Source organism: Chelon labrosus (assembly GCF_963514085.1).
Source record: "Chelon labrosus genome assembly, chromosome: 5".
NCBI classification, from domain to species: Eukaryota; Metazoa; Chordata; class Actinopteri; order Mugiliformes; family Mugilidae; genus Chelon; species Chelon labrosus.
This window is the reverse complement of record NC_140341.1, coordinates 472,501-485,000: the sequence shown is the minus strand read 5'-3', so window position 1 is coordinate 485,000 and position 12,500 is coordinate 472,501. Positions and strand designations below refer to the sequence as shown.

The 12,500-nt window shown below is 48.3% G+C and overlaps 1 protein-coding gene across 1 annotated transcript in view; it reads right to left on the bottom strand.

Moving 5' to 3' along the window:
- LOC311488471 (thrombospondin-type laminin G domain and EAR repeat-containing protein-like) overlaps nt 1–11,099 on the bottom strand; it is a 14,857-nt gene extending 3,758 nt beyond the window's left edge. The window contains exons 1-12 of the mRNA XM_084545197.1: nt 10,855–11,099; nt 9,361–9,425; nt 9,117–9,278; nt 8,768–9,000; nt 8,300–8,390; nt 8,066–8,219; nt 6,892–7,023; nt 6,250–6,367; nt 6,036–6,150; nt 2,678–2,858; nt 843–901; nt 555–731 (exon numbers count right to left, since the gene is read on the bottom strand). Coding sequence (XP_084401323.1) covers nt 555–731; nt 843–901; nt 2,678–2,858; nt 6,036–6,150; nt 6,250–6,367; nt 6,892–7,023; nt 8,066–8,219; nt 8,300–8,390; nt 8,768–9,000; nt 9,117–9,278; nt 9,361–9,425; nt 10,855–10,933 — 1,566 coding nt within the window. The 5' untranslated portion in view covers nt 10,934–11,099. The remainder of the gene's footprint in view (nt 1–554; nt 732–842; nt 902–2,677; nt 2,859–6,035; nt 6,151–6,249; nt 6,368–6,891; nt 7,024–8,065; nt 8,220–8,299; nt 8,391–8,767; nt 9,001–9,116; nt 9,279–9,360; nt 9,426–10,854) is intronic.
- Nucleotides 11,100–12,500: the final 1,401 nt, after the last annotated feature.

Here is a 12,500-nt window from a genome sequence, read left to right as displayed (position 1 = left end):
ACACGTCTTTGAGAGGACATTTCTAACACGGTGTCCCCATGAGCGTCCTCCTGCCTCGTGTTAGTATTCAGGAACTTAACTCACCGTAAAGTTTTAGGTTTAAGACCTTTAAGACCTGGGTCGTTACAAAAACAGGAAGACATACTAATGACTGAATGAGTCAGTGATGAACTGATGAAATGTTTCCAGCCGTCGTCGTCGTCTGACTCTGATCTGAGCCGCGTGTTGAAGCCTTTAAAGTTTAATGAGTCCTCAGAAGTTGAATTAAAGCTTCAGGAGGTTTTAACACGTTGCTGTGGTTGGAAACGTGGAAACCCCCTCACCCCCTCACCCCCTCACCCCCTCATCCCCTCCCCCCTCACCCCCTCACCCCCTCATTACCCTGCTTCCTGATGTTATGAACCTGCTTTCATGTCGTCACATTAATGTTTTATTGTCTGATTTATGACGAGTCTCAGACTTTATTGATTCAAACTGAATCTAAACATGGACTCAAAGCGGTCGGATCAAATCCAGGTCAGGCCTCAGGCCTCAGGCCCCGTTAACACACTGACCGGGATGCTCTGGAACGTCTGGAAGCGTCCGTCCACCCAGACGTAGACGGTGGAGCTGACCGCCGTGGTCCGACCGTCGAAGGTGTTGGCCACCGCCAGGAAGTGGAACGGTCCCACGCTGAAGAACTCCCAGTCATACGCTCCGGATGTGGACAGAGTCTGGTTCACCTCAAACAGCTGCAGGGGGAGGATGGGGGAGGACAAGGGGGAGGACAAGGGGGAGGATGTGAAACCAAGTGACAGGAAGAGGACAGTCCAACATCTCATCCACTGATTGGACGGCGTTACCTTCGTCTCTGGGTTCCACCTGTAGATCACACTGTGGATGTTGTGGGCCGAGTCTCGAGCTGAGGACACAGAGACAGACTGTCAATCAAGACGTCACTCGTTACAAATAATTAGTATCTACAGAAGTCATGAAAAGAGGCGGAGCCTAAATACTACGTCAGCCTGTCAACATGGCAGCGCCCAACGCCAACCGTTATTAGCTTCACTTTTGTTCAGTGGGAGGAAAAAACAACCTTTGACCCACGAGAAAGAACATCAGCTGAAGAACATTAGCTGAAGAACATTAGCTGAAGAACATTAGCTGAAGAACATTAGCTTTAGAACATTAGCTAAAGAACATTAGCTGAAGAACATTAGCTTAAGAACATTAGCTGAAGAACATTAGCTTTAGAACATTAGCTAAAGAACATTAGCTGAAGAACATCAGCTGAAGAACATTAGCTTAAGAACATTAGCTTTAGAACATTAGCTAAAGAACATTAGCTGAAGAACATTAGCTTAAGAACATTAGCTGAAGAACATTAGCTTTAGAACATTAGCTGAAGAACATTAGCTGAAGAACATTAGCTTAAGAACATTAGCTGAAGAACAGCTTTAGAACATTAGCTGAAGAACATTAGCTGAAGAACATTAGCTTAAGAACATTAGCTGAAGAACATTAGCTGAAGAACATTAGCTGAAGAACATTAGCTTAAGAACATTAGCTTAAGAACATTAGCTGAAGAACATTAGCTTAAGAACATTAACTAAAGAACATTAGCTGAAGAACATTAGCTAAAGAACATTAGCTTAAGAACATTAGCTGAAGAACATTAGCTGAAGAACATTAGCTTAAGAACATTAGCTAAAGAACATTAGCTGAAGAACATTAGCTTAAGAACATTAGCTAAAGAACATTAGCTAAATATTGTCTTTGGGACGGAAATCAAAGACACGTTGGGTCTCCTTATAATAAAAAACATCAACACACAAACATAAATCTAATCAAAAAAAAAAAAACGTTGGTTCCAGGGGAACCAGGATCTAGAGTGAAACAATCTCTTGATTAACAGAAACATTTAGAGGGTGAATAATAAAGAGCTGGGCCCAGAACAGAGCCCTGGGGGCCAGAACAGAGCCCTGAGGGGCCAGAACAGAGCCCTGGGGCCCCAGAACAGAGCCCTGGGGGCCAGAACAGAGCCCTGAGGGGCCAGAACAGAGCCCTGAGGGGCCAGAACAGAGCCCTGGGCCCAGAACAGAGCCCTGAGGGGCCAGAACAGAGCCCTGGGGCCCCAGAACAGAGCCCTGAGGCCCAGAACAGAGCCCTGGGGCCCAGAACAGAGCCCTGAGGGCCAGAACAGAGCCCTGGGGCCCAGAACAGAGCCCTGAGGGGCCAGAACAGAGCCCTGAGGGCCAGAACAGAGCCCTGGGGGCCTCCTCTCCAGACCTTTAAAGGTAAAACATGTGATTCTCAGTTTTATGGAAACAAACGTCAGGACCGGTCGTTGTTTTGGTGAATGTGGTTTCAAAGATTTAGAACCAGTGTTCTGACATGTGGACACCTGCCCCCTTCAGATCACTGATCTGTTTCATCTTCACAGGAAACCATTGAACGAGTAGTCGGAGCAGCAGGAGGAGGAGGAGGAGGAGGAGGAGGAGGAGGAGGTGGAGCAGTGGAGGAGGAGGAGGAGGAGGAGGAGGAGGAGGAGGAGGTGGAGCAGTGGAGGAGGTGGAGGAGGAGGAGGAGGAGGAGGAGCGTTTGAAGTAGAGACTGAACACTTCAAACACAAGCTTCTCATCGTCCTCCACGTCCTCCACTCTGATTGGATCACAGCACATGTTTACTTCCTGGTTACCTCGTCTGTGATTGGCCACCACCAGGAAGCTGTGGTTGTGGATGTGGAAGGCCTCCCAGTCCAGAGCGGCGTGAGTCTCCAGAGTCTGATAGCGGAGGAAACGACGCCGCCGCCCGTTCCACCGGTAGATGACTGACAGCTCAGGCTCCGCCTCCTTGAAGTTCGCCACCACCAGGAAAATCTGAATATCAACAAGACGCCATGTTTGAAAGGACACAGCTTCTCCTCCAATCAGGTTTAACTGTACACTGTAAAAATATAAAGAAAAGATTCTTCTGCTCTCTGGTCAGGGTCTAGACTCTGTCTTCATGTGCTCTCTGGTCAGGGTCTAGACTCTGTCTTTATGTGGTCTCTGGTCAGGGTCTAGAATCTGTCTTTATGTGGTCTCTGGTCAGGGTCTAGACTCTGTCTTCATGTGGTCTCTGGTCAGGGTCTAGACTCTGTCTTTATGTGGTCTCTGGTCAGGGTCTAGACTCTGTCTTTATGTGGTCTCTGGTCAGGGTCTCGACTCTGTCTTCATGTGGTCTCTGGTCAGGGTCTAGACTCTGTCTTTATGTGGTCTCTGGTCAGGGTCTAGAATCTGTCTTTATGTGGTCGCTGGTCAGTGTCTAGACTCTGTCGTTATGTGGTCTCTGGTCAGGGTCTAGACTCTGTCTTCATGTGGTCTCTGGTCAGGGTCTAGACTCTGTCTTTATGTGGTCTCTGGTCAGGGTCTAGAATCTGTCTTTATGTGCTCGCTGGTCAGTGTCTAGACTCTGTCGTTATGTGGTCTCTGGTCAGTGTCTAGACTCTGTCTTCATGTGGTCTCTGGTCAGTGTCTAGACTCTGTCGTTATGTGGTCTCTGGTCAGTGTCTAGACTCTGTCTTCATGTGGTCTCTGGTCAGTGTCTAGACTCTGTCGTTATGTGGTCTCTGGTCAGGGTCTAGACTCTGTCTTCATGTGCTCTCTGGTCAGGGTCTAGACTCTGTCTTTATGTGGTCTCTGGTCAGGGTCTGGACTCTGTCTTCATGTGGTCTCTGGTCAGGGTCTAGACTCTGTCTTCATGTGGTCTCTGGTCAGGGTCTAGACTCTGTCTTTATGTGGTCTCTGGTCAGGGTCTAGACTCTGTCTTTATGTGGTCTCTGGTCAGGGTCTCGACTCTGTCTTCATGTGGTCTCTGGTCAGGGTCTAGACTCTGTCTTTATGTGGTCTCTGGTCAGGGTCTAGAATCTGTCTTTATGTGCTCGCTGGTCAGTGTCTAGACTCTGTCGTTATGTGGTCTCTGGTCAGGGTCTAGACTCTGTCTTCATGTGGTCTCTGGTCAGGGTCTAGACTCTGTCTTTATGTGGTCTCTGGTCAGGGTCTAGAATCTGTCTTTATGTGCTCGCTGGTCAGTGTCTAGACTCTGTCGTTATGTGGTCTCTGGTCAGTGTCTAGACTCTGTCTTCATGTGGTCTCTGGTCAGTGTCTAGACTCTGTCGTTATGTGGTCTCTGGTCAGTGTCTAGACTCTGTCTTCATGTGGTCTCTGGTCAGTGTCTAGACTCTGTCGTTATGTGGTCTCTGGTCAGGGTCTAGACTCTGTCTTCATGTGCTCTCTGGTCAGGGTCTAGACTCTGTCTTCATGTGCTCTCTGGTCAGGGTCTGGACTCTGTCTTCATGTGGTCTCTGGTCAGGGTCTAGACTCTGTCTTCATGTGCTCTCTGGTCAGGGTCTGGACTCTGTCTTCATGTGGTCTCTGGTCAGGGTCTGGACTCTGTCTTCATGTGCTCTCTGGTCAGGGTCTAGACTCTGTCTTAATGTGGTCTCTGGTCAGGGTCTAGACTCTGTCTTTATGTGGTCTCTGGTCAGGGTCTAGAATCTGTCTTTATGTGCTCTCTGGTCAGGGTCTAGACTCTGTCTTCATGTGGTCTCTGGTCAGTGTCTAGACTCTGTCGTTATGTGGTCTCTGGTCAGGGTCTAGAATCTGTCTTTATGTGGTCTCTGGTCAGGGTCTGGACTCTGTCTTCATGTGGTCTCTGGTCAGGGTCTGGACTCTGTCTTCATGTGCTCTCTGGTCAGGGTCTAGACTCTGTCTTCATGTGCTCTCTGGTCAGGGTCTAGAATCTGTCTTCATGTGGTCTCTGGTCAGGGTCTAGACTCTGTCTTCATGTGCTCTCTGGTCAGGGTCTAGACTCTGTCTTCATGTGCTCTCTGGTCAGGGTCTGGACTCTGTCTTCATGTGGTCTCTGGTCAGGGTCTGGACTCTGTCTTCATGTGGTCTCTGGTCAGGGTCTGGACTCTGTCTTCATGTGGTCTCTGGTCAGGGTCTAGACTCTGTCTTCATGTGGTCTCTGGTCAGGGTCTAGACTCTGTCTTCATGTGGTCTCTGGTCAGGGTCTAGACTCTGTCTTCATGTGCTCTCTGGTCAGGGTCTAGACTCTGTCTTCATGTGGTCTCTGGTCAGGGTCTGGACTCTGTCTTCATGTGCTCTCTGGTCAGGGTCTAGACTCTGTCTTCATGTGGTCTCTGGTCAGGGCCTAGACTCTGTCTTCATGTGGTCTCTGGTCAGGGTCTGGACTCTGTCTTCATGTGGTCTCTGGTCAGGGTCTAGACTCTGTCTTCATGTGGTCTCTGGTCAGGGTCTGGACTCTGTCTTCATGTGGTCTCTGGTCAGGGTCTGGACTCTGTCTTCATGTGGTCTCTGGTCAGGGTCTAGACTCTGTCTTCATGTGGTCTCTGGTCAGGGTCTGGACTCTGTCTTCATGTGCTCTCTGGTCAGGGTCTAGAATCTGTCTTCATGTGGTCTCTGGTCAGGGTCTGGACTCTGTCTTCATGTGGTCTCTGGTCAGGGTCTAGACTCTGTCTTCATGTGGTCTCTGGTCAGGGTCTAGACTCTGTCTTCATGTGGTCTCTGGTCAGGGTCTAGACTCTGTTACTGTAGAACGTTAATGATGAGAACTAGAACAGCTCTAAAGGTTCTACATGAGATCAGTGTCAGCTCTGACTGGACAGACTCAGCTACTGATACTGACTCAACTGGTTCTACTCAGTCAATAGAACTCTACTTGGTCTGAGTGTGTTCTACTGGCAGATCATTGAGATTATTACAAATAATATCGGCCTCATTTTAAACCGGTTATTTTTTACAACAACAGTGTGTAATATGTGTGTGTGTGTGTGTGTGTGTTAATGTCATGAACAACATGAAGACACAGACGGGTCAGAGGTCACCAGGTCAGAGGTCAAAGGTCAGACACAGCTGTAGCAGTGGGAGATAAATGAAGCTGCCTCAGCGTTTAAAGCATCAGCTCAGTCCTCCTGAAAACTAAACTGGTTCTGTTCTGTTCTGTTAAAGTTCTTCCTGGTCTCGGTCGGGTTCTGTTCCGTGACCTCTGACCTTGTCATCGATGGTGAAGTGCTTCCAGGACCGGGCCTCATGAGTGCTGATGTTCTGGTGGAGCTGGAAGGATCCGTCGGTCCACCTGTAGATACCTGATCCGGGCCGAGAGTCCCTACAGGAGGAGAGCAGGGAAGAGGACGGGTTAGTGCTGCTCTGTCTGGTTCTGGTTCTGGTTCTGTTTCAGGTTCTGACCCCAGGCCGGTTCCGGTACCTGTTGGCTGCAGCCATGAACAGACCCTCAGCTGGGATGGAGAAGACCTCCACGTCAAAGGTCTCTGAGCGGGTGTACAGGTCCTGGTAGTCCTCCAGGTAGTCCAGACGCTCCTTACCTGTCCACACACACTCATCAGAACCAGAACCTGATGCTTCTACAGCCAGAACATTAGGACCACCCTCCTGACTGCTCCACACCTCTGGAGGTTGATCATCTCCCTCTGAACGGTGGCTGAGACAAGAAACTCAAACTCCAGTGTTTCATTTGTTATTGCAGTTACAGCTCCTTGTCAGTTGGGGGCACTGCAGCCTCCTCAGCCCCCCAACGTCCAGTGTCTCAGCTCCAGGACGTCCCACAGACTCTGGACTGAGATCTGGAGGAATCTGGGCTCAACACCTTGAACTGGTTGTTGTTGTTGTTCCTCAAACTACTTAATTAATTAATTAAACCAATTATTTAAAATATTAAAATCTGCATTAATTTATTCCATATTCAGATATTTATGTGTTTGTTCTGTTCAACCTAATGCTGTAGAGCTTCACTGGGTGATTCTAATCTTAAGGTCCAAGAAGAACGTCACTCATGTCAAACCATGAACCTGTCCTCACAGACGTGATGGATTTAAGGGTTTGGACTCACTCTGCAGCAGCGAGCTCCAGCTCATCCCGTCACAGATGAACAGACCTTTCTTCTGAGCGTTGAACCACAGCTGACCCAGTTCTGGTCCAGAGCAGCGAGGAGGGTTTCCCAGAGTCACTCGGGCCTCGGCCTCTAAACCAGAGATCACAATCAGACACTCATCAGTCTGCAGCAGAGGTCAGAGGTCAACCAACACTGAGCTTCATTTACTTGTGGTAGCACCACAAGTTGATTAGCATGGCTCAGCTTAGCTTAGCATAGAGGCTAGTAGCAGCTCAGAGACACGCCAGAAAACCAGTGAAATGATGTTATGATCAGACTAATGATCGTTAATGCTAGCTCAGCAAGCTAATGTTAACATTCATATCCACCAGGCTAACGCTAACATATATCAGCAACCTAATGCTAATTTCCCAATGCAGCCTGACCTCATGATAACGCAACTCAACAAGCTAATATTCATCACCAGGCTAATGTTCTTAATTTCTTAGCAACCTAAAGCTAATATGCCCCATAAAGAAGCTAATGCTATCCATCAGCAGGCTAATGCTAATACTTAGGCTAAGTCAAGTGCTACAGCTAACAACTTAAGATACTAAGATGAGATAATCCTTTAATGTGTCCCACATTCAGAGAAGGAGGTTCAACAAACATGGATCCTGAGAAAGAAAAAGAAAACTCAGACGTGCTACCTGGCTCACAACAACTCAAACACACCTGTACGAGTCAGCACCTGTCTGACCTCACAGTGTTGTCATGGAAACCCACATCAAACAGCAGGCCAAACCCTGTGTGTCAATTAAGCTGCAGGTAGCACAAACACACACAGTAGCTGTAGAGGCCTGTCAGTCAGTCTGGAGCTCAGGTTACTGAAGCACTGATACCATCACAGCTCCAGGTTTACAGTCCAAACACACAGAATGTGAGACGCCATTTTGTTCTGCAGATATGAAGTGTGAGCGTGTGCAGTAGTGACCTGGGGATGGAGAGGGTGGTGGAAGTCCCGCCTCCAGTAGGTTAACACTAACATCCAGCCGCAGTATGTAGCTAGCTAGCCAGGTGCTACTTCCTAATGGTTTTCATCTAGAAAATGATCAGCGTACAAGATGGCGGCTGGCGGGGCAGGAGGCGGAGCCTTGTCTCTGTCTTCAGAGAAAGAAGGCGTTCTCCTCACCATAGGGGTAGACTGGTTCCTGGTGGTCCGGCTGGAGGGGGGTAGAATTCAGGACCCGAGGGACAGAGAGCTCAGCCAGACCCGGGTCGGAGGTGGGACACAGTCTGGGCGTGGCGTCTGAGCCTGGAAGCAGAACCAGCTGACGCAGTAGACCCTGAACACAGACAGAGCAGCGTGAACCAGCAGGAAGTCCAGAAGGTTCTGAATCCGGTCTGATCCTGATCACACACTCACAGTAAAACGCCCTCTCCACCGGCCCCGACCTCCGATGAAGAACCTGGACCCTCTGGTGCTCAGAGCACTGGGGAAAGACTGGGCCTGTTTACTGGAAGACAGGAAACCAGTTAATGCCTCAGGATGACCTCTGGTCCTGGAACTGTCAGGGACCGGTTCAAACTGGACTTCAGACTAAACAGAACAGAACAGAACCAGGTGAGACCACATCAAGCAGAAAGACAAGAACCTGAACCAAGATCAACAGGAGTTTGTTATCTGGTCTGAACCGGTCTGAACCAGTCTGAACCGGTCTGAACTGGTCTGATCCGGTCTGAACCAGTCTGATCCAGTCTGAACCGGTCTGATCCGGTCTGAACCAGTCTAAAACGGTCTGATCCAGTCTGAACCAGTCTGAACCGGTCTAAACCAGTCTGAACCGGTCTGATCCGGTCTGAACCAGTCTGAACCGGCTGGAAAGTGACTCACAGCTCCAGAGGTAACCCACAGTCCACAGTCAACATGGCGTAGGGTCCGCTGACGGCCAGTACCACAGTGTGCCAGCGGTCATCATCCAGCCCAACGTCTTTGAAACTCAGCCGACTCCGCCCACCAACCCCAGGGGGCGTGGTCAAGAAGTGGAGATGGTTCTCAGAGACACGTAACCCCAGCAACAGTGAGTCAGATCCCTCCTCCACCACAGAGAAGATGTACTCATTGGTCTGGAAACAGAAAGAACAGGTTAGGACTGGATCACACTGAACCAGACTGGACCAGTCTGAACCGGATCAGTTCTCAATCCGGACCAGGCTCAGTTACACACATTTAGCTGACTCACCTTGTGTTTCAGTCTCTGCAGCTTCACTGTGGCGACCAATGAGAACTCAGCAGGGAAGTAGTCACAGTTGGTGAAGATTTGGGAGGCGGGAAAATTCAGTCCTGTTGCCATGGCGCCAGCCAGTCGGAAACCTCGGGACCCTTTGGACTGAACCATCTGGACCTGGTTTGACCAATCAATCACTGGGTTATTAGTCCGGTCTGTGGTCATGTGTCGGTCCATTCACCTACAGCCGGGGGCCTACCTGAGTGGGCGGGGCTTGTCCAGGACGTGGCAGAGCTCTGGACAGTAGGTCAAGAGGAAGTAGATCTGTGGAGGAAACACAGGACGCCTCACGCCATCAGGTCACGTGTTCATCACACAGACTGTGTTTGAACCTGGACAGGTGGACCGATTATCTCCCTGAGGCTCATGGGAAATTAAATCCAGTTTACTGCCGGGATTGATAAACAAGTCTGAGCTCTGCTCATCGTTATCAGCTCTCTGATGTAAATGATCTGTTCTCTGATCAGTTTATTTTATCACGTTATCAACACTTCCTCAATCTGTGGCTTCGTCCATGATCTAAAAATACAGGCTTCAGTCCAGTCAGGTGACATAACGCTAACGCTAACGCTAACCCAACACAGGCCATGTTCCAACTTATCTGAGGTGAAGGCAGCCGGAGGGCGGCCATCTTTGTTTTGGTCATGGGTTGGGACGTAGATGACGTATTTATTTCATCCAGATGTTTAGTAGCAGGCTAATGCTAACATACGTCAACAGGCTAACATCTCCCAGTGAGACGCTAGTGCTAATATCCCTAAACACGCTAACACTAATATTCATCACCAGGCTAATGTTAATATCCCTGTGCAGGCTCATGCTAACATATGTCAACAAGCTAATATCTTAATTATGAAGATGCTAATGCTAACATCCCTAAACTTGATAATGCTAATATTAATCTCAGAGCAGGAAAAGAAAAGAGAACAGTTTAAATACAACATCAGATTTGAGCTGGAATTCCCCTTTGAGCTCCTCAGAGGCCGTCTGTGTGTCGGCGGATCAATGGAGGATGAATGGAGGATGAATGGAGGATGAATGGAGGGAGGGGACGACAAGCAGAGAAACAGATCTCACATTTCAAAGACTCAAAAACAAGGAGACAAAGAAAGACATGAAACCAACATTAACATCCTGGACGGCTTAAAGTCCAGGTGTGAACACAGCCAGGCCGTTCAGAGGTGGTCCAACGTAGTGGACAAGAGACAGAGAGTCTGGTTCCAACATCTGGATCATGTCTCCAAGTCAACCAGCAGCTGTTGATGGTTCTGATCCAGCGGTAGGTAGAGATCCATTAGAGACAGCAGCTGGTACAATATTCTACTGACCACATGATGGCGCTGCTGATTTACAGACACACAAACTGAGATCAGATCTCAAGTGCTGGCTGGGGACGCATGTGGAGACACATTTATATTAAGACCAGGTGGATGGACAGGTGAGACCAGGTGAGACCAGGTGAGACACATTTGTGAGACGCTGTCGGTGACACTCGGTGCTAACAGAGCTGGTGGGTGGAGCTAACCTGCAGGTGACTGATGATGTCACAGAGTGTAATGACCTCTTACTACCACAGGTGTCCCCAGAGAGACCACTTCAGTCAGCTGTTGTTTCTTAATAATAATCTGGGTTTATATCTTTGTTAGTCAGAGTAAAGTGAAGTTAATAATAATAAAGATAAAAGCCTTCGTACCTGTACACGGCCTCCAGCTCTGGACTCGGACGGCGAGCAGCAGCAGCCAGGTCAACGTCAGGGAGCAACACGCCAACATCACGCCTCGTACCGTGGACAGGTTTGATTCATGGACACGATCCTTCACCGATCATCATCATCTTCATCTTCCTCTCAGCTCTAACACGAAACGACTGCTGCGACCGGAAAACATCAGACTCCTTCTTCTTCTTCTTCTTCTTCTGGTGTTCTGTTCCAGCAGCAGATTTACACTCAGAGGTCAGAGGTCAGAGGTTCTCCAGAAGGTGAAATGTTTCTGATCTCGTTGAGACTTTGATTCAGAACCGATCCAGAGACTCCTGTCCTCAGAGACGAGGACGTCCTCCTGTCCTCACCAGACAACAGACTGAACTCGTTCAGGTTCAGGTGAGTCTGACTGAGGAGAGAGAGTGTTTACCTGCAGGTGAGTCGGGCTCGCTCGCCCCACAGTTAACTATAAAAGACTGGGAGGAGCTGGAGGGAGAGAGAGAGGAGAGAGAGGGGGGGGAGAGAGAGGGGGGGGGGGGGGGAGAGGGAGAGGGAGGTGGTTGTGCGACAGAGTAAATGAAGAGCAGGAGCGGTGTTATCAGACAGACAGCAGCAGGAGAGAAATGTTCTGTGACATTAACGTCCTAAAACTGAAGCAGGAGCCTCACGTGACTTCAGCTGTCGTCAGATTCTATCAGAATCTATGACAGACACACGTTTATCTCCTTCCTCCTCCTCCTCCTCCTCCTCCTCTCTCTTCTTGTTTAATCTGCTGTAAAGCACCTTTGTTCACCTATTGGTCGATGTAAGGTGCTATATAAATAAAGTACATTTACATTTTACATTTTTCTCTCACTACAGAACTCTGAAGGCCAGAACTAATAGACTGAGGAACGGCTTCTATGTGAGAACCATGATCACACTGAACAACTCAAACAAGAAAGAAAGTGACCTTCTATGTGCAACTGACAGTAACTTCATATGTAATAAGTTCTATCAACACGTGTAATACCTTCATGTCATACCAGTGTCTATAGTCTTATAGTTTTGTACATATTCTTTCATTCTTTACCTTATTTATATTTTTATTTTATTTTTTACTGCATCTAAAGGGACCTCTGGCCGCCTTCATTTTGTTGTACCACAATGACAAAGACATTCTATTCTATTCTATTCCTCCATATGAGCTGGTTCTGGATCTGGTTCTGGATCTGGTTCTGGTTCTGGATCTGGATCTGGTTCTGGATCTGGTTCTGGATCTGGTTCTGGTCAAGGTTTCTTTCTCCTGCCACCGTCTCCTTCAGGCTGCTCTGGTTTCAGGCTGGATGGTGTAAAGTTATTGACGCTATATAAATAAAAGTGAACTGAACGGATGATGACTGAGGTCAATTAGAGAAGAAGACATGAAGAAGACATGGAGACATGAAGAAGACATGAAGAAGACATGAAGAAGACATGAAGAAGACATGAAGACATGAAGAAGACATGACATGAAGAAGACATGAAGAAGACATGAAGAAGACATGAAGACATGAAGAAGACATGAAGAAGACATGAAGACATGAAGACATGAAGAAGACATGAAGACATGAAGAAGACATGAAGAAGACATGAAGAAGACATGAAGAGATAAAGACGTG